Source organism: Talpa europaea (assembly GCF_964194135.1).
Source record: "Talpa europaea genome assembly, chromosome: 4".
In the NCBI taxonomy this organism is placed as follows: domain Eukaryota; kingdom Metazoa; phylum Chordata; class Mammalia; order Eulipotyphla; family Talpidae; genus Talpa; species Talpa europaea.
The window spans coordinates 91,707,387-91,734,005 of NC_140070.1; the positions used below are offsets into that span (position 1 = coordinate 91,707,387).

A 26,619-nucleotide genomic window follows, 5' to 3' on the forward strand; every position below is an offset into this window, starting at 1 on the left:
AGTAGACAGAAGGTTTTATATTAGAGCGCCTTGTCCTAGGTAAGCATTTGGGTTCTAGAGTTAGACTTCTTGGATCTAGTGCTAACCCCACTGTTACCTTGCGTGACACTAGGCTCTTCATCTAGGATTCATAGGACTACCTGTTTCAGAGGGTTCTTAAGAGTATAAATGAGATAACAGCATGAGCCTAGCAAATATCTTTTCTACTTACTAGCTGTGTATTTAAAAATTATTGTGCACACATATTTCTGGAGAGTTATAGTTAAGTGTTAGATGAGAAAATTACAAGCCAATGAATACCCATTTCAGGGATTGCTATTACCAGACTCATACTATGCCCTGGGATGGAAAGGAAGAAACTGTGGCACCTCCCTTCTAGAAGTGCACAATGTGTTGCAGCAGGGAGTGCACAGATAAGACGGTGAATCGCTCTAAAGTGCTTGACCTGAGCCTCCTTGGTGATGCAAGGGGTTAAGATGAAACTTATGAACTATTTGCAGCCACAGCTGCATGAGTTCCATCCCTAGCCAGCCAGAGAGCTACCCATGTGGCGCTGCAGACCTCTCCTGACTTGCCCGCTGCTCCCCTCAGCAGTGTATTTCATTCAGTCCACCTGTTCAGTTCCCTACTCTGTCTCTGGTGAATCCTCTCAACCCCACACCTCTGGCCTGTAGCCCAGTTCTTGTATGCATAAATAAATCTTTGGGGGAAAAAAAGTGCTTGACCTAACAAGGTCAAGTGTAATCAAAGCTCATGAGCAAAGGTGGATTTTAACCAATGGTTCTCACAGGAAGCTTTAGAGAGGAAGGGATATTTGACTTGGCATGGGAGGATGGAAGAAGTTTGATGGAAAATGGAAGAATTTTTTAGGGTGAACAAGTCTTCAGAGTTGGGTTTTTTGCCCAACCTCTGTGCAGGATTCCTGAACAATAGAAAACAAGAGGTGTCTTGAAAATTATAGGACTCTCTTGGAAGAGAGCCTAATTTATGTGGAAGCTCTAGCTATCACTTTGTCAGTGTGTCTTTGGGCTGCTCACTCTTCTCTGTTGACTCAAGAAAACCAAGAGGCTTTGTAGTCTCACTTTGACCCAGCAAGACCTTGCTTGTGGTTAGAATATGTAGTGGTCTGACAGTGAGATTTCATGAGTTTCCCTCTCCTTTCGCTGTCTCATTGGGTCTGAATTCCTATTAATGTGGTTTGATGGGTGTAGGGTCAGGAATGGACCACTGAGCAGGTTTTCTGATCCCATGCAGACAGGTTAAAGGAGGAGTCAGAGTCCTCAGTGGGTTTTTGCAGGTCTTTTATTGGGGTTCACCAGGCATATGTCAGGCAGGGGTGCTGGGGGGCCGGGAGGCTGGCAGCCTCCCAGCCCCCAGCAAATCCTCACTCTATCCGGGCTCTCTGCCATTCTCTGCTTCTCGGCTTCTCTCTTGGCTTCTGCTGCTGCTGGCGTCCCCGTGACGCCGCCCTTAAAAGCCCAGTCTCAGCCCAGGTGAATCCCATCTACCTATGCCCACACTCTACTCCAGGTGCCCGCCATCAGGCATGCATTCAGGACCTCAAGGATCCATCATCTATCCTGATGGCGGGAGGGCAGAAAAGCCTGACGTTTTTCCTTACCCTACAATGGGGATTTCATTAACCATTTTAGAAATAGTTTGAACTTAACCCCTGTGATAGTTAAAGTTATACAGTGTTTTAAAGACTGAAGTGTACTGATTACTTAAGTTGTAAGATAAGTCTAAGAGGATCTTAAGTACAAAATTTGTGAGTGTGCCAAGGCACTATTTCTGACTGTGTATCTTTTAGATAAAGGACTGGAAACTTTTCATCTTTCTTTTTTAGTTTCTAAGCCTGGAGATTGGTTATATCACCTGGAAAGTATATCGACCACTGTTGATGGGAGGTGTCTGGACTTCCCTTGAACGGCATCCGAGGCTGGGTTTGAGTCAGATGCTGTCTGTTAAACCTATTTTCCCTCTAAAAAACTTGTGGGTAAAGAGGATTTACTAACAATGAGTGGGAAACTTCTAGGTGCAGGCACTATGCCAGGTAGTAAATCTAATGTGTTCTCACAGTAAAGCTGTTATTATACACATTCAACATATGATGAAAGATAAGCAAGCTTAACAACCTTATAGCACCTAGTTAGTGAAGGATTCTCCTTTAGGCAGGATACTAAAGCAGGCTGTCAAGCTCCAGTGTCCTTTTTTTTTTTAAATTGGTTTTAAGTGTGGTGTTTGCTTTCTACTGTTTCTATGATACTCCTTTAAATTACTTGTTGAGATTGATCTCAGTAAAGGTCTTCTGTAGGGGCAGGAATGGCCACTGAGCAGGGTTTCTAGGATCCCATGCAGACCGGGTAAAGGAGTTCTGAAACCCTCAGGGGTTTTGCAGGTCTTTTATGAGGTTCACTAGGCATATGGCAAGGGTGCTGGGGGGTCGGGAGGCTGGGAGGCCTCCCAGCCCCCAGTATGTCTTCACTCTGGGCTCTTCAGCATTCTCTCAGCTACTGCTTCTCTTGCTTCTCTCTCAGCTTCTCTTTTGGCTTCTACTGGCGTCCCTGTGACGCCGCCCTTAAAAGCACAGTCTTAGCCCAGGTGAATCCCATCTACCTATGCCCACACCCTATTCCAGGTGTCTGCCGTCAGGCATGCATTCAGGACTGCAAGGATCCATCATCTATCCTGATGGCAGGAGGGCAGAAAAGCCTGACATTTTTCCTTACCCTGCAGTCCACCCCTTCAGGGTTTTCTGCCATATAGTCTTCATCTAAACAATTAGCAAACAAACAACGCAGCCATGGCCCACAATAGCAAATACATCACACTGTAACAACAAAATACAACAGAACATAAATAAGTTCAGGCAGGGCCCCAACCTAGTGGCAAAACACAATTATTGGTACCAGCAGTTGGGTAAAGGAGGAATTCTGGAGCCCTCAGGGGTTTTGCAGGTCTTTTATTGGGGTTCACCAGGCATATGGCAGGCAGGGGTGCTGGGAGCCCGGGAGGCTGGCAGACCTCCCAGCCCCCAGCATGTCTTCACTCTGGGCTCTTCGGCGTTCTCTCAGCTACTGCTTCTCTTGCTTCTCTCTCAGCCTCTCTTTTGGCTTCTACTTGTGTCCCCGTGATGCCACTCTTAAAAGCACACTCTTAGCCCAGGTGAATCCCATCTACCTATGCCCACACCCTATTCCAGGTGTCTGCCGTAAGGCATGTATTCAGGACCGCAAGGATCCATCATCTATCCTGATGGCAGGAGGGCAGAAAAGCCTGACATTTTTCCTTACCCTCCATCTTCCTCGGTGGGATTGTTGCAATTGAAGAATACAGTTCAATGAAGTTTTTCCTACTTTATCACCAAGTTGATTTACATTTAATTCAGTACAATGAGTATCTAATTAGGGTCACTCATCCTGGCATAGAAAAGGGCATAAGTAGGTTGGTTTGCTTTTACAAGGTAAATATTTAGTATTTTGGATAGGGACCTTCAGTGTCCATATTTGACAATCTTAGCAGCATAATTTGATGATACTGACTCAAGTACAGATCATGAAGTAACTTGATCATTGAGTAATGTGATTTTAGTTATTCTAGAGTTGTATCAAGGGGCCAAACTTTACAACTTGTGGAGTTTTAGTGGCAAAATAATTACATGGGTAGTCCTCTGTTAGAAAAATTAACAATTTTTCTTCCTCATTGGTGAAATAAATAAGGTGTAAGCCATAGGTTAAATCTCAAACTTCTGCCTTCTTTGCCCTGTCTTTCCCACTTTTTCTTCCATTTTTTCATTTCCTTACTTCTGGATGATAATCAGGAGCATCATTTACCCCCACTTTTGGTCTTCTTTCAACAGTTTGAAAACAGATCCATAGGGAATTAAAAAGTAATTAGATCATTATAAATTATTAAAGTATCTGGTTTATAGTTTGAGATATTTTGTAGTCATTATATCAGTTACACTTCTCCTGACTCTTTTTTCAAGGTATACTACCTGCAGCTCACTTATTTATACATCTTTCATTCATGCTAAAAATATTTATTTTGCTCCTCTTCTGGGCACTGTGCCAGGGATTGTCAGCTTTACTTCTCCTGAAGCTCAGATTACTGATGGTTCTCACACATACCATGCACCTTGTCTGCACACCAGTGTTATACATAGTTTCCAGCCCCTGCACCCTTCCCCCTCAGAAAAAAAAAATAGCTGAATTCAGGGGAAGGAAGAAGATGGGGGTTAAACTTGAAGACATTTTAGTATAGGAAGTATCACTGTAATTTAGCAAGGGTGTTCATATGATTACTTGTAACAACCCTCACAACTAACTGATCTTTGGATCATTAAGGAAAAGGCCTGGTGATGAAGTTATAGGTTGTTCCAAATTAATGTAATTTAAAAGAAATGTAGTGTCATTAGCAATACAAAGTCTTTCTGGTATATTTCTGGGAAAGATTAATTTTAGAGTATCAGAAAAGATAAAATGTTTGAAGTGGCATGTCAGCTATAAAGAAAGAATTTAAGCAGTGTTTTGGGAGGGCGGGTGGTGGTGATCATGAAAGTGATTATTTTAAACCCAAAGCCACATACACCATCCATTAATTTGATTACTGATATTTTTTTCTATTTGAATATTGAATTTATGTGCATAAGTGTGTATACACACACACAGGCACATAAACTCTTCCACATACAATTAAATAGCAATCAAAACTCTTTAGGCTAAGTGACTTTTTTTTTTTTTAGGCACTAGCAATCATGTAGACATCTCTAGTTGGTAACAGCTGCCTGACTTAGAGTTTCCCATTGATTTCTTTAACTGTTTAAAAATGTGTTATCTTATAAAATATTGGGACCCCAATATGGGTTTAATTACCATTCAAGAAGCTCATCCTGACATGATTAATAAGCCACAAAAATAACCGTTTCTTCTTTTCTCTGTAAAGCTTTGGTAATTTTGGAAATTGAGTTTCCTTCTTTTGCCAGATTTTATTTGTAAATAGAAAGGGAATTGTTAAATGGTCTGTAGGCTCACAAGAAATCTTTGTTCATTTATTAAGAGCACACTATATAACTAAATCCATTTAGAGTTTTCAATAACTTCTTATACTCTTGAGGCAACCACACGAATCATGTAATTGTTTCAGATAATTCAGCAGAAATTTCTTGCTAAGAAAACCACAGTAACATGTTTTTCTTATCTTCCACTCACTTTTTTTTAACTAGACATGGCTCTTAATAAATTAATGGAGGATTTTTGTTATAATGACTGTTTCTTATAGTACAAGAAATAATCTGAATGTCCATTAATAGTAGAATGATTAAATTGTGATACATTCTTACTTGGAGTATCACCTAGTTACTTCATGAGAGTCATCAAGGTATAGTGACATAGAAGAGCATGACTGATGCAATTTAAAAGTTTAAATGGCTATGTTTACTGATATTTTTGTATATAAAAAAGTACAGAATGATATAATCCCTAAGGATATTGAAATTTGTCAAAGGACAGACAAATCAAGGAGATGATTATTAGCAGAAGAGAATTCCAGAAGTAGACTCATGCACGTGTGGTAATGTTTTTATAGAATAAAACTGACATTTCAAAGGAATGGGGGACAAGCTGAATAATTTAGTAAATGGTGTTAGGACAGTTGCCTGTCTATTTGGAAAAAAGAGCACACTTTTATCAGAATGATGGTCAGATTTATCAGATACTTAAATTTTTTTGAGAATTAAGTCATGCAAATTCTAAAAGGAAATAATGGTGAATATATATATTTTTTATTTTGAAGTGAGGAAGACCTAAACACGACACTGAATCTAAAAACAAGAAGGATAAATTTTCCTATGTCATATCATTTTAAGGCTTGAGAACTGGATGAACCTTGAAGCTTTATGTTCATGGCCTCCAGTTTCACCAGCATGGCATTGAAAGTGTTTTTGCTATCACCTGCAAGCATTTGGACCAATGCAAACATACACTGATGAAAAAGAAATCACTACCTTGTGATTTCAGCACCAACCATTGAGATTGATGGCAACTACTATTTGAATATTTGTATGAATATAAGCAATATTTGTATATTGTTACTTCAAATAATGAGTGAGAATATCAAATCAGAAAGAAAGTTGTGATAAAGCATATAAAAAACTAGTTTATTTCCGGAATGTGGGTTTGGAAGTGATAGAGAAGATAAACCTCATTTTATGCTATTTTCACCTTTATAATTATAAATGTATTGTTTCATCATTGAGAAAATAATTTAAAAAATTTTATTGAGATAACATTAGTTTACAGCAGTATATTATTTAGGGGAGTAGGTTCATGCGTCCTTAGATGTTGGTTGCCACACCACTCTGAATATCAAAGCACCCATAGTCCAACAACTGGGCTCCATTGTCTCTTTACCCGCAACCCCACAACATCTCTAAACCTCTAGTAACCTCAGTTCTGCAGACATACTTGTAAGGTTTGTTTTGGCTTAGTTTTGTTAGTTCATTTCCTTTCTTTGTATTTCATATATGAGTGAAATCATCCAGTATTTATCTTTCTCCATTTGACTGCTTCACTTGGAATAATTCCCCCCAGTTCTGTCCATGTTGTTAACATATGACAAAAGCTCATATTTTTTTTTTAAATAGCTGAGTAGTATTCCATTGTGCAAATACACTATATCTTCTTAATTCACCAGTCTGTCGTTGGGCACTTGGGTTGCTTCTGTGACTTGGCTGTTAAAACTAGTGTTGCAGTGAACATAGGAGTGCATATTTCCCTTTGAATTAGCGTTTTTACATTGCTCGGGTAGATTCCTAAGAGGGGAATTGCTGGATCATATGGTAAATATAATTTTCAATATTTTCGTAGGGACTGGGTCAGTCTGCATGCCTACCAACAGTGTACGAAAGTTCCTTTTTCACCAAATTCTTTCCAACGCTTGTTTAGGGTATTTTATGGGAACTGTTTTCATGGGATTGAGGTGGTACCTCACTGTGGTTTTGATTTGCATGTGCAAAATAGTTTTAAAGTGCATTGAAAAATAATTAGAATCTAAGGCTTCTAAAAGATTTTGTCACATTCATAACTTGGCTGCTACTTAGCTGTGTCAGCCAGTCACCCATTCAGAGGAAAAAACGCCTAGGGAACTATACTTTGTTACCCGATTGCAGTACAAATGTAATGAAAAGGTATTTGTGATTTCTTGCGCCATCCATGGCATAGAAAGTGCTCTTTTGGCTAAGTGACCTACAGTGTTGAAGTTCTGGATGCTTGGAGGCTGCACAAAGCTAGTTTTAGAACAGTGTTTGTCATCCTATGAGACAATCTTATTTTAAATCTAAAACATGTACAAAGCATTTATGTTACTTAGGAATACTCCAAGCTCAGATTTATCATAGTGTAGGATGCAAAATTCATGTAAATTGTTAATAATAAAATAGAAATCCTCAGAGAACATGTGACGGGCCACCTCTGAGCTGCTCTGCTCCCCTAAGAGACATCACTTGTATTCTTCTGATGTAAAACTGCGAAAAACACTAACTACCCTGAGTAAATGTGTACAAGTGACTGTGACTTGTAACCATCCTAAAGTTTTATTTGGGTTTTGAGTTCTGAAGTTAAAGAGTGGAAGGAAGTAGAATTCATTAAAAAAAAATTATTAGCCCAAATTTGCCCCACTGAAATGAATGTTTAATTATGTACTTAGGATTCTCACTGAATCCAATAAATGCTTGAGCTACTAGATAGTTTAGTCATTAAAACTATAATGTGATTAAAGCTAAGGAAACTAAATTTACTTTGATTTTTCTCTATTTTCTCTTTTCCCTTCTGTGACCACAGGTCTTAGTAATGAAAGGCAGTAATAGAAATAAAGATCATTCAGCAGAAGGAGAAGGGACTGGAAAAAGACCAAAAAGAAAGTGTCTTCAGTGGCATCCATTACTAGCAAAGAAACTTCTTGATTTTTCAGAAGAAGAGGAGGAGGAAGACGAAGAGGAAGATATTGATAAGGTAATTCCTCTGTTTACTATAGAAATTTAAAATTTATGCTCATATTAGAAACTACGGTGAACATGTATGGTGCAAAAGACGCATTACTAAAAGTCTGCTTAACGTGCATCCTTTTGCAGTAAATGGCAACTCCCAACATTGAGGTTTACCAGACTTGCTCAGATGTCACTTCCATCCGTCTATCAGCAAATTCTCAGTCTGCCACAATAAGTTGTTCTCAATTTGAAAAAGCTTCTCAACCATATCATGACTGCAGTCTTGATCCGGGCCACCACCATTTCTACTGCATATTACTGCATTCTGCCTCTCCCCCTTCCTCTGCTCTTGCCCTTCTGCAGTCTGTTCTCAGCATAGCAACAGAGGGATCCATTTAAAATGGAAGGCTGGTTTGGGCTGCTTTTCTGCTTTTGCTTCATGAGGGCTTCCTGAAGGACTTATGTGCTCACTGCTGTCTGCATCACCTGGTCCATATCAGGTGCCCAGTAAACAGCTATTGTGTGAAAGAATAAAGTCATTGAAACCTGCTTTCATTCTTCATTCAGTGATTTCATCCTCACCCTTAGTCTTACTTCTCTGTACCAGTGATGCAGTTTGCTACCCCAGATGAGGCCTCCCTTTAGAAAGCCTGTGTTGTTTAGTTCCTATAACACCCCATATCCACCTCAGGTTCAGCCTACTCAATACTAATCTTTCTGCTCACCTCAGATCTAATTTCTCTCATTTGAGCAAAAGTATCCCTTTTGTGCATGAAGGAATCTTGCCACCCAGGGTAGAAACACTTTTATAATTTGTAAATCCACTTATATCCCAGTCAGCCTTGGTTCTTTCTCATAAATATGGTCTCTGTTCTTTATTCTCATTATTGCTACTCATTATTTGATTCAGCCCTGATCTTTTTCGAGCCTAACAAGTAGAGTGACTTTTTTTATTGGTTTCTCTAGTTTTGGTTGCTTCTAGTTTTGCTAGTAGGATTCATACTCTATGCTGTAGACAGGAATTACCTTAAAAAAGAGATCTAACAATGCCTTTTCCTTGGCTTAAACCTATTCAGAACTCTCCATTGCATCCAGATGTGGTTTCCCTGTCCTGGTCTGGTACTAGTGTTGATTTAGTACAAAGTGTAACTGGGTCCTAAGTGGAAGATAAATAATTTAATGTTTTTAATTTAATGAAATAGTTATAATATTAAATAGTAGTAATAACCTTTTTTATTAATACTAAATAGTAGTTAATAGTGGTTAATAACTTGCTCATACTTGACAAAAATGGAAGCCCATGTCTACATTGGTCACCTATTGGTCCATACAGTATGAAACCACTCACTCATAGGATTAAATGTATGTTTTGAAACATGGCAGAGCACATTCTTCAGGAATTGGCCATATCTTCTTCTATAATCTCATGTTTTAGATCCCTGTTACAACCTTTTGTAAATCAGTCCTACTGAACTACATGTCTGCCTTCAAATAAACCATCCAGGGGCCTCAGAGTTCGATCCCCATATGGCCAGGGAGCTAACCTACATGGCACAGCAGATCTCTCCTGCCTCGCCCACTGCTCCCCTGAGCAGTGTATTTCAGTCAGTCCGCTGTTTTGCTCCCCACTCTCTCTGGTGATTCCTTTCACCGCCTGTGGCTCTGTCTTACACCCCAGTTCTTACATGCATATATAAATAAATCTTAAAAAAAAAAACAAATAAACAATATAGCCTTAATTCCTGTCAGTTCTCTGTCTCTCCATTTACTACCTGACATATTCTGATTCATCTTCAAAATTTATCTCCAACACCACCTTTCTAGGGAGACTTACTGTGCTTCTACCCATTCACTCATGCTTCATTATCAGACTGGTTCCTTTATGCAGTCGTCATACTGTTTTCAAATTTATTTGTTTATATATCCTTCTCTCCTCTAAGACAGTAAACTCGTTGGGCCAGAAGTTTGTCTTATTTATCTCTTTTTCTAGCTCTTGGTTTGAGCTTTATAATTTAGTAACTGAATCAAAAGTTATTCTTTTTTGTAGGGGAAAATATAATTACTTTTCAGCCTACTTTTTAAAAAATTCCTGATTTTTCTCTAACTTCTTAGTTTTAGAATGCTAAATAGAAATCCCTTGAAAATGCAAATCATTGCTACTGATTGTATACATAATGAGGAAGATGCATCTTTAGCCTTTACCCCAGATAATAATCCCTAATGCATTTCCAAATCAGATAGCTACGACTTCAAGATTGTTCTGTAATATTTGTATGTGCAGTTAATTGATGATTAATTAAATGCATTTCCAATACTCATTTAAACTTAAAAATCATCTTAAAAACTTCCAAATTGAATTAAGCTAGTCATTTGTCCTAGAATATCTTTCTATAACAGTTTCCAATAGACATTTTATAAAAGAACATGGTTGCCATATAGTAGTGGTGATCCTCGAAGTGTGATCCTCAGACTAGCAACATCAGCATCACTTGGGAACTGTTAGAAATAGGAAATTCTCAAGGCCCACTCAGATCTCCAGAATCAGAAACTCTGGGAATGGAACCTAACAATCTGGGTTTTATCAAGACCTCCAGGGATTCCAGTGTACATTCAAGTTTAAGAACTCCTGCCCTACTATATAATGCAGACTAACAGCTACCTCAATCCTTCTTGATTTTAACTATGAAATAAGAAGTTAGAGAAATGGTTTCAGTAACCATTCTGAGCTTCTGTCATAGTTGTACTATTTCCAAGAAATATCGTTGAATCCTATTTTAACCTTAGAAGATATTTAGCAACCCTAAGGTATTTTGGGATTCTGTGATCAAAGATGTGCCTTTAGAAATTTTAACTGCAGTCATGTGCAGGAGGTATTACAAGGAATTAAAAACAGGAAGAATAGGCCTTAAGTCAGAGCAGTACTAGGGCAGAGGTAATGAGAATTACACGAATGGAAGGGGCAGCATGAGAGGTTTGCAGAAGACCTTGAAGACCTTAAATTGAATGAAGCTTAGGAAAAGGGAGGGTAGCTTATTCCTATTACCATAGTATTTCACTAGACAAGTGAGTTTGATATTAAGGGACCTTTCTTATACTCTTGGTGGAAATGTAGACTGGTCCAGCCCTATGGAAATCAGTGTGGTTTCTCGAAAGACTAAAAATGGATCTGCCATATGACCCAGTGCTTCCACTCCTAGCTATCTATTCAAAGAATGTAAAAACACTACTTTGAGAGGAAACCTGCACTCCAATGTTTATTGCAGCTCTTTACAATAACCAAAGTATGGAAACAACCTAAGTGCCCCAAAACAAATCAGTGGATAAGAAGATGTGGGATATAGTCATGATGGAATGCTGTTCACTGATCAATAAAGATAACTCATGTCAATTGCAGCAACACGGATGGAGCGGGAAGGGATTATGCTAAGCTAAATAAGACAGGAGAAAGATAAATACTGGATTGATGGTGTCATATATGAAATATAGAGAAAACAAAGGATCAAAGACTGACTTTAAAACCACCCCTTGAAAACTGACCATAGATCTGAGACATCCAAAGGGGGAAAGAGAAGGCGGAGGGGGTGCTCACAGGACTTTGGTTGAGGACTGTGGGTGTTTTGGTTGTGGGAGTGCTACTGCTAACAGTGACTCCGTCCGAGGGGGGACATCCTATATTGTCAAAGAACTAAAAAGGATGTAAAACAATAATACTTCCCGTTAAAAAAAAAAAAAAAGAAAAATGTAACTACAGGATGAAGAATAGATCAGTGGTTATTATTTTGTATCCCAAAATAATGCTTGAGAAATGTCGAGTAGTTCTTTATCTGATTGTGATAGTGATTACATAAATTTATATATGTGTGTTAAAATTCATAGCACTGTATATATCTATCTCCTCAAAGGCTTGGTTTTAAAAAAAAAAAAGTTTGGTATTTCCGAGCTTGAAATTAACTACGTAGTTCTTCCTTCAAATAATGTCGGTTTGGATTTTTATGGTAGAAGGCTCTACCTACTTGTGATGTGCTCAAATATTTTGAGTATTCTCTATTTTTTATTATTTAATTTCATTTTAAACATTTTCTTCTTACTGTATGCAGAAAATTACATTTTACAGATGAGAAAGAACTAATATTCATGTATTTGGTGTGAATATTATTTATTTTGAGATCTATATACAGAATGGAGTTATTCATCAGGAGTTAAGTATTAATTTTATACTAGATGTTGAACTAGACACTGTGGTTGTAAAGGTAAATAAGAGAACTTTTGTCCTCAGCTCAGTCACTATTCAAGAGAAAAAAAAAAGCAATTATAGCACAATGTAATATATGTTGTAATAGAGCCAATCACAAGTTGCCTTAGAAACTGATAGGAGAATACATCATGACATTGGTTACTAACCACTAACAGTTGATTTTTTAGAGATCGTTTTTTTCAATTTGTAAGTTGTAGAGTGGATTAAGAAGTACAATCTGAAAAGACTTTCAAAGAGATGTTAAATATCTGGCTTTTGTTTTGGTTGGTAATAGGTTCAGCTTCTTGGAACTGATGGCCTAGAGCAAGATGTTGGTGAGACTGAAGATGATGAATCTCCAGAACAGCGAGCCCGGAGACCAATGAATGCATTTCTCTTATTTTGCAAACGCCATCGCTCCCTTGTACGTCAGGAACACCCTAGGCTTGATAACCGAGGTGCTACCAAGATACTAGCTGATTGGTGGGCTGTTCTGGATCCTAAAGAAAAGCAGAAATACACAGACATGGCCAAGGAGGTAGGTCATAATGAGAAAGTTTTAGGGTGGCTGTGGGCAACCAATCTTGTAATCCCCACTCAGCAAGTATGAAGTATCAGCTGAATGTCTCTAAGCCGGAAAGTGAATTCTGAATTGAGTGTTAAGTGAAAACATAAGAGCCGAGTTTCAAATCCACCTTGCAAATACTGGTGTAGGTGTCAAGAACAATTACTGCCAAGAAGTTTTTTTTTCTAATTATATATACCCCAGTGATATTGAGGATGAATTTTTATGAAACATGTCTTATTTATTATGAATAGTGTTTTTTCTTTTTTTTTTTAAGTTTTTCTAGGAACTCAACTTCTGGTGTCAGATGTAAAGATCACAAACTTAGGTTACTCTAGTTGTGTCATGGGAAAGAGTCTTGATCTGTCTCTGATGCTAAAAAGCTTTATGATCTTATTTAAGTCAACCTCTGAGTCTCTGTTTTTTCTTTTTTTTTTTTAAAAGATTTGTTTATTTATGCATGTAAGAACTGGGGTACAGGCCAGAGCTGCAGGAGGGTGAGAGGATTCACCAGAGACAGAGTGAGGAGCAGAATAGGTAGACTGACTGAAAACACTACTGAGGGGAGCAGCGGGCAAGACAGGAGAGGTCTGCTGTGCCATGTAGGTAGCTCCCTGGCCGACCGGCTGGGGATCGAGCTTATACTGCAGGGGCTTCAGATAGCTTCATAGTGCTGTGCTTAATCCCTTGCGCCACCAGGGAGGCCCCTGGGTCTCTGTTTTTGGTTTTTTGTTTGTTTGTTTGTTTGTTTGTTGTTGGAACGAGGAAGTTGAACAAAGGTTTGTATCCCTTCTAGCTCTAATATTTTAAAACTTTGTCATAAACATAATTATTAAGAGATGTGCTTTGACTTGTTTCTATTCTGCAGGTAGTGCAGCATGAATATTTAAAGCCAGTAAACGAATGAATGATGGTGAACAGGATATGTGTGATGTGTGCTTGCGTGTAAACATTGGGTAGGTAGTAGTTGGTGAGAATCATTTCCAGGCAGGAAGAGTAGTCAAAAAGGTGGGGTGTTAACTCCAAAACGATAGTAGTTACTGAATTTTTTCAAAAATTGTATATCGGTCTCTCTGTGCATTTATCTGAAATTAATGTGAGTTCAGTGTGGGTCTAAAAAGTATTATTTAATAGACTAAGCCAACAAGGGAAAAGCCAACAATATTGTGGTTAACTTGAAAAGAACAATTCTAACATTTCTTCAGCATTGCAACTTATAGTCTTGATCCATCCAAACATTTTAAGTTCTTTGAAAAGATGAACCAGCGGGGTGCAAAGTATAGTTTCAAGTGACACATTTTATTAGACATCACAGTATGTGAAAAATATTATCTTTAAATTTCTGTGGTTTTATTGAGTTGTTAACAAGGTACATGGAACATAAAATTTTCTTATATAATGTTAAGGGAAATTTAAATCCCAAGTAAGTGAATAGCATAGTCGCTGTGTAATTAATGATCACATAAGATTTCAGGAGTACATCTGAAACTAATATAATGTATTTTAATTATATGGCATTTTAAAAAAAGACTTCAGTTGTTGACTATTGTTAAAGATGGGATATAGAAAATCAAAATCTTCCAGTAACCTACATGATTGTAAATGTTTCTATAGATTTTCAGTAGCATAGCAGTAATTAATAGTAAAATTTACCCATGAAGTGTTCACAGGTCTTTTCATACTCATGCTTATGTGGTAACATAAACAGTATCTGAAACCTCATAGGGAACTGCATTAGCTTCCTATAATTAAACTTTTGAACTTGTTTTTCTGTTGCTGTTTTTTAATAACATGCGGCCTGTCTCCTGTATATTGTTTGCCTTTCTTAAATAATGCTAATTTACAACCCCAATAGGTGGCCTCTTTTAAGAGGAGGAAGTATTATTCTCATACAGGAAATCCCTCACTAATTACTTAAGTAGGTTTACAATATTTGCCATTGTGGTGCTGTTAGGTGGCCCCCTGCAATCTACTACAAGTGGCTAATACTTTGCGTTGTTTTTAGTTGCTTTTATGAAATGTCTTGTCCTGTGAAAAATGTGGGAGGTTCAGTTACTTTCAGAATCATCATACAATGGTTTCTAATCAAAATGGTTTCTGAATCAAAATTTTCTAAGACACTGTTTCAGTGTATTTACTAATTGGTTTTGAAATTACATTACAGTGCAATTAGTTGTGTTAGTACCTTTTTGTATTAATATTGCAACCTTAATTGGAGTATCAGGGTAATCAACAAATACTTTTTAAGTCACGTCAATATACTAGGTCCTGTGGTGGTTGTTAATGATACATATAGTCTCTATTAGTTCCTTAAGGTGCAACCCCCAACAACTCTCTCTCCCCAACTTCCTGGGCAATCATTGAAAATTCTGTTTTATGTGGGTCACCTTCTAATTTCAAACCCCTGATTTTAAAACTTCTCTACTTAGGCACAAGACATATTCTCTCAGCATAGTATGCATGTGAATGCTTGCCTGATATTCGACAGTATCTATCTGCCATTATTAGTTGAGTGAGAAATACCTTATTTTTTCCTCTCTTTTTTTTAAAAATGAAAAACCAAAGTGAGTTGTAATTAGTAGAACTTTGGAAAGTAATTAATATAACCTTTTTTTTCCCCCTGTAAAACATTTCCCGCGACTCCCCTTTACTCCTGATTATCTTCTATGAGTTCATCTGTTGAGAGGAAGCACTCATTTTGGATTTGTTTTCACTTACTTGATTTATTGCATAGTGCTGATTTAGACTGTGGAAAAAAAAGGTTGAATGACGGTATAATGTTCTCTGATGAATCTCACTAAAGCAGTAATTGGTTATAAGTAATTAAAAAAATACTATCCTGAGAATATAACCTGGGCTGTTTCCTTCAATTCAGCAATGTTGCACAATGGTGTACCGTAGATGTTCACAGGTTATGATTTCTGTGTCACTGCTCATTAGGTGCAGAAGTGTTTCACGTTTCCTTTTAGTATCTTTGTGTATGTATCCTTAAAGGACAAGAATACCAGTCTACATTTAGAACTTTCTGTTTCTGTAGCCAACTCTCTTGCAGTCAGTTATTCCTTGATGACTTGTCCACGTTAAGATAAGTAATTACTTAGTCAAATCACTTTTTGAGGTGTGTAATTTTTATTGCAGTGGCACAGAAACATTTTTACAGGCTAATGCATAGAAAAATTTGTTTTGACAAAACCATAAACTTGATGTTTTGTCATTAAAAAAAGTCTGATTTTCTTACTATTAAAGATATCTGGCAACAATAGTTCAGATCAGATAGTACTTTTGAATCTTATTATCTAAGTGATAACTTTTAAATTTTTATGAGGGAAAAATCCTAGAGCTAAGTAGTACAGATTGGTGTAATTTCTAAAATATCTTTCTCTCCTCTTCCATCCATATATAATGTCATTTCTGCCTGTTTATGAGGTGTTACAGCTGTCTCAGAATTCAGAGGTATAGTTGTCTCAGAATTCAGAGGTACAGTTGTTTCAGAATTCATTATGCTAGGGCTCTCTAATCATCCCCTGCAGAGTTATAAAATAAAAAATGTTTTTTATATCTTAAAAAATCAGATAATTTCCTATGTAATCTCTCCTCCACAATTCTGGTAGTATTTTCATAACACTATTTCACACATTTGCCCTAGAATCGGTGGTCTTTCTGTAGACATTCCCAAGGTGTCTCTTAGTACTGATCTCACGGTGTTGCCATTCACTCTCACTTAGACTTTAACAATAGCTAGAAATACTGCTGGATGTTTAGATAGCACCTTCTCTCCCCCCCCAATTCCAAGCTGACAACAGTTGGTACCTTTCATTAGCATTAAGGTGCTTTAGATCAAATTCCCATTCTTGTAAATGATCTGGAAAACTATTTGATGTTGAGACCCAGCTTCTAAAACATTAATATAATATTGTCTTTTGGTACATAATAATGCCATTGTCATATACAAGGACAAACGGGGTGTGATGAATACTGTTACTAAATAACAGTGACCTGTTGTTGTCAATGAAATGTGATGGTAACTGAGAAGGGAGCCAAAATTCCTAAATACCTTGTGTAAGTCAGGAGCTGTATCTGTAAAGTAGATTCATTTAGGTTATCTAATTGGTTAGAAATTTATAGAAACAAAGGAAACCATAGTTAAATTTTTACTTCAGTGGAAGATTTTGAAAATCAGTTTTATCAAGAGGTTAGTTTATCTGTGAGATAGGACTAGTAGTTTGTGATTGATGTTCTTGGAGGATAATGAGCTTCCCCTCCCACCCCTGTATGAATAGCCCCACCCTGGAAATCTGTATGAGAGGGACCTGTCTGTTTGCCTCTTCCAGTCCTGTGATGATGGATTTTTGCCCACATGGTTGACCAGCATGCTAATTTGTTCACTCAGCTATTTGCTTCAGACTGTATCAAATTTCCCCTCATTTTTCCCTTCCTCAGCCTTCTCTGTAATTCCTTTCCTAATAACCTCATCACAACAAGTGATTAAGCCTTTCTCTTGTCTCTGATGAGCTGAATCAGAGTAAGTGATTGATGAAGTGCCAAGTTCCAAGGACAGATAGACATCCTCACATGCTGAGGCTCTCTTTGCTTTGGTCCTCACCCTCATGGGGCATTCATACACTGCTGCTGTTGACATGTGTCTTTACATGAATTTATGGCATCTTCAGGCAACCTCTGAATTCCTTAAGGACAATGATTCTTTTCTCTATTCTCGCATTCTTAATCCTCTTGTGCAATATAGACTTGATCGAACTAGTGGATCTTGCCTTGGCATTGAACATTTACATGGAGTTTAAGAATATGGAGTACGAATATTGGGATAGAGTTAACTCCCAACAGCGAATTCTCAGTTACCTTTTTTTGTTCCATAGAACTCCACATACTCTCGGCTTTTCTCTTACCCTTAATTCTTCACCTCATAGGTTGCTTTCCCTTTAATAGGCCCTTTGCAAAAACCAATTTTCATGCCTGAGCCAGGGTGAGACTTATTGACCATATGTAAAAAGAAAAAATATGTGTGTGTGGCTAATTACGAATTAGTAAACAATTTGAAAAGAGACATTCATGTTCTTTTCGTCTCCAGGAGTCTTTATCATCTAATTGGATGCTCAGAAAGTATTGAGATTGAGGCGGGTGGGTGGAATATATGCAAGAAAGAGAGAAGTGATTATGGGGGAAAGGATTTATCTAGCAGATCGATGTTAGAGTGGGGAGAGAGCACGATTAAGAAACAGGAAATCTGAGTGCTAGTGACATCTGTTTAGCATCTTTCACAACTGGGACTTTTTAAAAAAATCCAGGCTACAAAAAAATAATTTTCGCATGACAATATGTTAATCAGCTTGCTTAAAAATCTTACAAAATAATGTCCTTTGTCTAATGATTTCATGTGACCTATTGGTGTGCCTTTTACAGGGACACAGTCACTATGCATGTGTCTGTTACTTCCACTGCACCCTACCATTTGTCACTTCCCACCTCCAGACAGCAGGCAGGACTATTTGTCTGCTTCAACTTAATATGTAAAATCTCTGGTGCCTGTGAATGCACTGGGGAAGGGTGTCGCTTGTCACGTTTGATGCCTCATATTGTGATGGTATATAGTAAATTCTGGCTTGACTCTAGCCTTGTATACCATTTTAATTATTTTAGTAAGAAAAGTGGAACTGTGTCTTACAGTTTTTTATGCTTACTTTCTTTTTATATGTAACATGTATCAATATGCAAATATATAGCTTTTAGCAAAAGGGGGGAAGGATTATTCAGAAAACGAGTTAAGATCATTTGGGCTGGTCTCACTCATAGCAGGAATCTAGAAAACTTAAATAAGGGACCAGGAAAATGAATAACTATAAGAAAGTGAAAATCAAAATCAACAAAACACTATGAACCAGAGACACTTTTTGGGGGATGGGGGGCGGGAGGGGAGGGATTGGGGTCAGAATGGAGGGGGTTGCAATTGTATGGGGAATATAAAAATAAAATTTATTATTTAAAAAAACAAAAAAGATCATTTGGGCTGTTTCTAACCATTGCCTATTAACATTGCATTATGTTTTCTACAGTACAGTTTTCATATATAATTTTAAAATGAAGTGGTGAAAAAAGTCTAATTTGGACTATGTATACTGTCCTTAACACCAAGGATAAAGGAAACATTTTTCCCTATTGGGTTAAATCATAAGGTATTTGATGCTTATACTAAATTAGTTAATTTTACACATAATCATTTTCAAGAACAGACTTATGGGATTGAAAGAATTCTAGTAATTTAATAAAGGAGCAATAATAACATACAGAGAATACATAGAAATGTACATCTTATCAGATGATCTAACTTTTGGCAATATGAAATTAATAGCAATAAATGTATTTTAATTTAATTGTTGTGAAAGAGGATAGAAGTGGCAGAGTTGGGAGAAAGGGTTACTGAAGAAAGCCACAGAAGGAGGATACTGCCAGTACAAGCAGAAACCCCCAAGACAGATGTAAAGTCTGTGATGAATTAACTGCAACATCCCATATCACAGTTCTTTGCACTTTCACATTGTGATCATGGTGCTCATTACTAAACCCTGGCATGTTGGCAGGTGCAGTTATACTTTATAGACAGAGGAATTGAAATTGACAAAGGCTTAACAACTTGCTTAATGTCCATAACTGATTAATAACAGAAGTGTATTTCGAACCCAGTTCATCAGACTGCATCCCTATTTTCTCTTCTCTACGTGACTCTGTGTCTTTAAATGACTGAAGAGTTAGATGTCAGTTTGCCCTGCCTTGTTCCACATCTCCCATGCTCAATCTTGATTTGTTTATCCCATCACTGATTAATTTGGCTTGTTAAATTTACCTGCACTGGTTTTACTAGATCACAAAAACACAGAATTAATTTTTGATAGTGCTTAACATATTAAACATGAGCAGAATCTGATTACTGGCCCCGATAGTGACTCACATTTTGTAATGTGTACCTGATAATAGGTGCTTTGAAATAGGTGCCACGAGATCCACCACTGTTTACACTAATTTTTGTAAAAAGACACAAAGATATGTGTTTATGGAAACTAAGACTGAGACCCAACCTTTGTCACCACAGCCCTCAATGTACTAGGGTTTGAACTTCGGTTTTTCTGTCTTCAAAGCCCTTGGCTCTTTTCCCTTATAAATAAGTTCCTCTCTCCACCAATGTCAAAAGCTTTTTGGATACTGAAAGTTAGGGATCAAAAGATACAAAATGATCTGCTTCTGTCCTGCATTCCACAAATGAACTTTATAGTAGATAAATTCACCTTCTATAGTAGATAATGCACGTTCTCTAAATCCCTGTGTTGAGATTGCCATTCTTTTGTGAGGAAAACCACAGAAGTTCTTAAGGGTATTTTTTTCACTCATTATTTCAATGGGGGGATGAGGTGAAGACTATTAGGGCTTTTCATATCTGTATGTTAATTGTAATATCTTACCTGCTCTTTCTTTATAGTATAAAGATGCATTTATGAAAGCAAATCCTGGCTACAAATGGTGTCCTACTACAAACAAGCCTGTGAAATCTCCAACACCCACTGTCAATCCACGAAAGAAACTGTGGGCCTTCCCATCTGACTCTTCAAGAGACCTGCCAAGCCCCAAGAAAGCAAAAACTGAAGAAATGCCTCAGCTTAACTTTGGAATGGCTGGTGAGTTTAAATACTGTTACATTTCTACCTGTTTTTTAAGGGGTGGGGGCAATATATTTAAGCAGCATTTTTAACAGTACAAAGTGAGAATGGAATAAAATTGATGAATAATATGAAGCAATGGCAGATACATAGCATATATTAAAGCTTCGGAGTATGACATACATAGATTGTGTAAAAAAGTAAAAGGTATATATGCTCAGTAGTAGATTAATAGAGACATACGTGAATTGCCAACATTGACAGTATGGAAAAAAAGAGCAAAGTGAAGATAATCAGGAACTTAGGGAATTCTGTAATGTAACAAAATAGTTTACACGCACATATACACAAGCTATCCCAGTAAGCACTTTAGTTACAAGGATGCTTGAAAGTCACAATTACATAGACCATCTGAGGATCTGAAACATGGAGTGCAAGAAAATGAACAACTCCATCACAATCTGAGATGGATGTTGACAGCTGTGTCTCAGGGAGAATTCCCATCCTGCCCCCTCCCACCTTCATTCCTGAAAGTGCCAGGCCAATTTAAAACTCCAGATGGTCCCATTTGTTATGGGACTTTAAATACTCTTTGGGTGGTAAAGGAATGCTAAAGCCTTTATTACCATGAAATAAAGTATTTATATTCACCCTGCAAGGGCTCTATCTTCCCTGGCTATTGCAGTTTGGTAATCAACAGAGGAATTTGCCAGGGTGAATTTAGGATGGAAACAGTGGTGTTAAACTATAGGGTTCCTTTTTCATTATTTCAAACAAGTTTTCTTCACATTTAGAACAGTGAACCATGTGTAACATGAAAAGTTTGGGAAAGGAGATTGAGCAATATTGTGATGACACTTCATTTTTATGTAGTAGCCAATAGGAGCATCATATACAGATGCTAAGAAATGTTGTCTAGTATAATGACAACATTCTAGGCAAACAGAGTCTTCAGGTGATGGCTTGTAGGTGACTGTAGTGTAATTCTAGGTAAACCCTCCCAAATGAAGCTTCTACATATCCCAGAATAATCAAGACATAGAGATCTGTCTTTGTTAGCTTTAACCCAGTTGCTATTAGTCTTGGTGAGTTCTCTGGAATTTCCAAGTTATATCAGAGTATTTTCTAAAATATTTTATTACGAGACCAAAAGAGGATATATGAGTGATTGACTTCTCATTGAGTTCCTTTGATTCTCATTTGTCATCCTTTACTTTTTTCTCCTAATTTTAAATTATATCAGTCTGTGTAGGTTTTCTGGCATCACAACTGCTACCTACAGCCAAACAATAACTTATCAATGAACTGTAGAAAGCCATGAAAGCTGTCTCTTTGTGGCACCATTTCTGATAGTTTATTAATCTACCTTTTACCTAGAAATTGAAAGCACAACCTCGACTTCAGTGAGATATTTACAGGTTAGCTTTTAAAAATAGTGTTCTTCCGTGTAAAATGTAGGACAGAAGGAAAACACTTTCCTCAAATTTATCACATCCTGTAAGGGCCTGTGTTGAATACTGGTGATCCGTGATCAGCCCTTGTTAAGCTTGTGTATAGTAGAAAACATTGGTTTGATATTTCTGTTATGTGCCTTTGAACACAAGAAAAACAAATTAATTGGCTTTTACTTGTAACGTGGTGCTTAGTTTTTTTAATATAGAGGCTGTTACAGGGGTGACAGAGGCCAGTTTAAGCTTTTCGTCAGCATGGATAAATCTTTGTTTGTGCAGTAGTCCTTGTCATAACCCCTTTGCTATTTTGAATACACCAAAATAGTCAATTATTTTCAAGAAGGCAATGCTGCGTAGAATTTAATTTAGTACAGACTCAGTGATGGGAAAGTATGCTATTTATATAACTATATTTTTATATTTTTAAATAGTATATGTAAGTGTAAATTAATATAATTGATGGAGGATGGTGATTTCTTGGTCTGTGTTTTAGTATATGTATAGAAACATTGTAAAATTACTTTAGATATATACTTAAATTATTATGTTAAAGTGTGTTTCCATTTTACTATACAATTGGAACCAGCACATTTTTATCTTTATTATAAAGCATTCACTCAGTCCTCCTGATCACTACAAAAGTATTGACAGCTACGAAAGTATTGACAGGTACGAAAGTATTAGCTGTCCCCAAAATCAAATCAGACTTTTATTTTCTGTTAAATTAATTCCCCTCTATTGATTTTTATTTTTAAATAGATTTGTGTTTATTTTAATCATCAAAAAAATTTTAGTTAATACTTTAGTAAGGATGGAATCATAAAACAACAAAGAACTTCGTTTCATCAAACCAGCCAGTGTTCCTAAGTATTCAATAAGTCTGTCTCCCTTTGTGGCTACCTTCTAACTTCTAAGTATTTCTTGACCACCCTATCATTTGGTGACATCTTTTCCTTTCTAATAACCTCTTTTTTAAATACCACTTCAGATTCTTAATTTTTTTTAAAATTTGACTGTATATAAGATGTGGTCAGACTTTCTGCATGATTGAGACAGATTGTATACAAAAATGTGCGTAAGGACACATCTTTAAACTAAGATACCAAGCTAGAAACCAAAATATAAAGAAGAAAAAAAATCTACATTTCATCAGGTAACATTATACCTAATCCTTGTTTTTAATTGTAGAGAGATTCTTACAATTAAAAATGCATTATTGAGGACCTGTAGAAGCTAGGATAAGCATTGAATTAGGTGTTTTTTTCATTACAGCTCTGAAATCCACTTCATTTACGACAACTTTAAAGGATATTGGTTTCTTATTGTCTATAATACTTTCTTTGCTTAGATATAAACTGTTATAAATATACCACTTTGATGCTTTTATTTTATCTCACTGTTTCTTTTGATTATTGAAAGAATGAAAACAAAGACCTTAGTAATATAAAAAGGATTAATTTTAAGTCTTAGTTATATCAAGCAAGGTCCTGATTATACCCCTAAGATTGAAAGTGTCAGAAATACATCATTGTTTAAATTATATTTCTTTTTAAAAGTTTTGACAAAAACATGATTTGAACAAACTCACTAGATTTTAGAGATCTATTTTTAAAGTTTCTCTCTGTTCTCCAGATCCTCTGATAGCCTGGTTCTTTTTATCAGCCTAGATTTCACATGGCAGAAATAAGTCTCTTGGAAGACAAACATAAGCACTCTTTTCTTTTTTAAAAAAAAAAAAAATCCATCCAAACTTCACTCATGCATTAAAGAAAGAAGCATCACATTATAGATAATTCTTGTTTAAATGGCTATAATATTGACAAAGTGCTATGATGTTTTATGATGGGACAGCAGTGAAATTTAAGACTCACAGAAGTGTGAGTACTAAATACGTAAATGCCAGCCAGGTTATTGCTACATATATATTGTTAAGGAATTTGAAAGTTTTCTCTAAAAAGTTTTAGATAATTCTGTTGAGTTTTTGATTGATAATCTTTGTAATAGTTTTTTTATACTCTGGATCAGACATCATGCTTGTAAATTGATTGTTTGCTTTTGACTTATTTAGATCCTACTCAAATGGGAGGCCTGAGCATGCTGCTTTTAGCTGGGGAACATGCTCTTGGCACACCAGAGGTAAGCCAGCCCCCCCACCCCCACCCCCAATCCCTCTACTCTGCTCATGACAGGGGTTGAGAACAGTTTCACTGTTTACAGCTCATGAACAAACTTGTAATTTTTTCCATTAGGATCTGTGTGTGCGTTATATTGTGCCTGGAGTCTGGCTAAACCTGAGAGCACAGACACTGGTGCAGATTTTGAGGAACCATGAGGCTAGTAGTTAGAAATGCAATATACAGATCATTAGCATTTTTTTACCATGACTGTTTCATAGGTCTGTAGAGTGGGTCTTATGATTCATTCCTTTACTCAGTGACATTCCTTCCTTTTGTGACATTCTCCTTTAGATTTGCAAGTGAAAATATGAGAATTAAAAAGCATGAAACTGTTGATCTATTATAGTATGTGAATAATTTGAAACTGAAAATCAGGAAGCATGGTGTTCTAAGATTGTTTCGTTATTTAAAGTAGAAAATGAAAAGGATCCAGGCCCTCATGATCTTGGTTTCATGTTCTTTTATTCCCTTGTGTAGTTATTGGACTGTTCTTGCTAAACATTTTTAGATATAATTTTGCTGTGCAGGTAGGAGCAGTTAACCATGTGTAATTTGCATTTGTGGAAGTCCTCTATTTTCCAGACCCATTTAATAGAGGCCAGAAGAATTAACCTGCATGTCATGTTATTTTACCATACTTAGGGACCTGAGATGGACATTTTTCAATGCCCAACCTGGGCATTGTTGAGGATAATAATGCAGTCTGCTCAATTTTATCACATGTACATATTTTTTACTTGATTTTTTTAAAAGTTGGGACTATGTCATACATATTACAGTTGAATCCTAATCAAATGGTGACTTTAAAAGATACTGTGTAATATAGTTACATCACAAAAGGGTTTTTTTTAGTTTACACTCATAGTTTACATAATTGTTGACATTTGTGATTTAACTTCATTTTGTTTCCATTCAATTCAGAGTTGCAAAAACCAAAATTTGTCAATTGGTGTGCTGGTAGTTATTTACGTTGTATTAATAATCTTCAGCTAAAAAAAAATAAACCTGTCCCTTTGTACCTTTGCATAATTATTCAGCATGATTGTACTTCCTAAAACAATAGCAGTCTGGACAACAGTTCATTTATAACACATGGTGGCTACTGAATAGAAAATGAGACCAACTCTCACTTGGGTGTAGAGTAGCCTAAGCATGTTTCAAAAGGTGAATGTTGGAATAATAATTCACACTTGACCTTTCCAGAGTCTCACTCATGATTTCCAAGAATACACGCTAATGTCAAAGTCAGCACCATCTTTTCTAACAAATTAGCTTATAATGGTGTTTTTCTTCCTGAGATTTATTGGCATTCTTTTTAACTTTCAGAAGCAGATATAAGCAAGTAAGAATCTATAAAACTTAACAGATAGATGAAAATGCTAGTCAAAGAAAAGAATGCTTTATTTTTCCTTTGCTTAAAGGTTGCTTCTTAGGTTCCTTCCAGTGATTTTTCTCCCTCCTTTTAAGAACAGCTGAATTTTAGACACAAGCAATTTAAACAATACAGTGGTTGACCTTTTATTTCTGATGAACGTTAACTGTTTATAGAATTCTTAAGCTAAGGAAACAAAGCTAAATGATTCAGAGAAGGGAGTCTATGTTAAAAAGTTTCCAGCAGTTCAGTTCTTAAGAATCATTTCTAAGAACACAACTCTTTCTTCATATTCTTAGACATCTCATCTCACCAACAGCCCACTATTGAAAAGAATCTGAAAATTCTGAAATAGTAAAGCAGTTTTAAGTTGTATACAATAGTGCTGTCTCTAAATAAATTAGTTGGAGGGTTCATGTCACATAGGAGAAACGTCACTTTGTTTAGTATCAATAGACTTCATTTAGTATCTGATTTTCTATGCAGTCTTATTCCAAAATGTGGAGATTGTCATAGAACTTTAGGGGCTTATATACGCAGGCAGATGATAAACATAAGACAAATATAGTAAGCAGGCACTTTTATTTCCCTAAGAAAATTGTCAGGATAAGGAGATAGGAGGAGAGATACAGAAATTTCATACTTCTGACATTTAGAACAATTACTGTGAAGTCTGTTTATACTATTAGGTAGGACCAGTCAAATAAAGTGACATTGGACAAAAAATCCTACCAAATAGAAGGTCTAATCATAATGACTTTTTAAAAAATTATTATTATTTTTTTATTTTTTACATCATTTTTCATTTTTAAACAATATTTGCTTCCCCCACCCCCTCACGTGTAGTCCCCATAGAGTTTCCTTCCCCAGTGCACCATCACCTCAGTCCCCTGTGCTCCTCCCTCCCTCCGATCCCTTTCCCTCCTCCTCCCCTGCAGGATGTCTCTGATTTATAATTGTCTGTTTTTGCTTTGTTGTGTTTAGTACTGTTATTATTTTTTTACACTGATGTCTTATTTGGTTTCCCTATATTCTCGCTATAAGTGAAATCATCCGATATTTTTCTTTTTCCTCTGGCTTATTTTGCTGGTGGAAGTGCAAACTGGTCCAACTACTATGGAAAGCTGTCTGGAGGTTCCTCAGTCTACTAAAAATGGAGCTACCAAATGACC

General features: G+C 36.7%; 1 protein-coding gene across 3 annotated transcripts in view; it reads left to right on the forward strand.

Moving 5' to 3' along the window:
• Nucleotides 1–7,843: 7,843 nt before the first annotated feature.
• The window catches only part of BBX (BBX high mobility group box domain containing), a gene marked incomplete at its 3' end in the record, with an annotated part of 85,503 nt that continues 66,727 nt past the window's right edge, over nucleotides 7,844–26,619 (forward strand). For all 3 annotated transcript variants that reach the window (XM_084231188.1, XM_084231189.1, XM_084231190.1), the window contains exons 1-4: nucleotides 7,844–8,009; nucleotides 12,514–12,756; nucleotides 20,270–20,465; nucleotides 23,967–24,034. In XM_084231188.1, coding sequence (XP_084087314.1) covers nucleotides 7,848–8,009; nucleotides 12,514–12,756; nucleotides 20,270–20,465; nucleotides 23,967–24,034 — 669 coding nt within the window. In that variant the 5' untranslated portion in view covers nucleotides 7,844–7,847. The remainder of the gene's footprint in view (nucleotides 8,010–12,513; nucleotides 12,757–20,269; nucleotides 20,466–23,966; nucleotides 24,035–26,619) is intronic.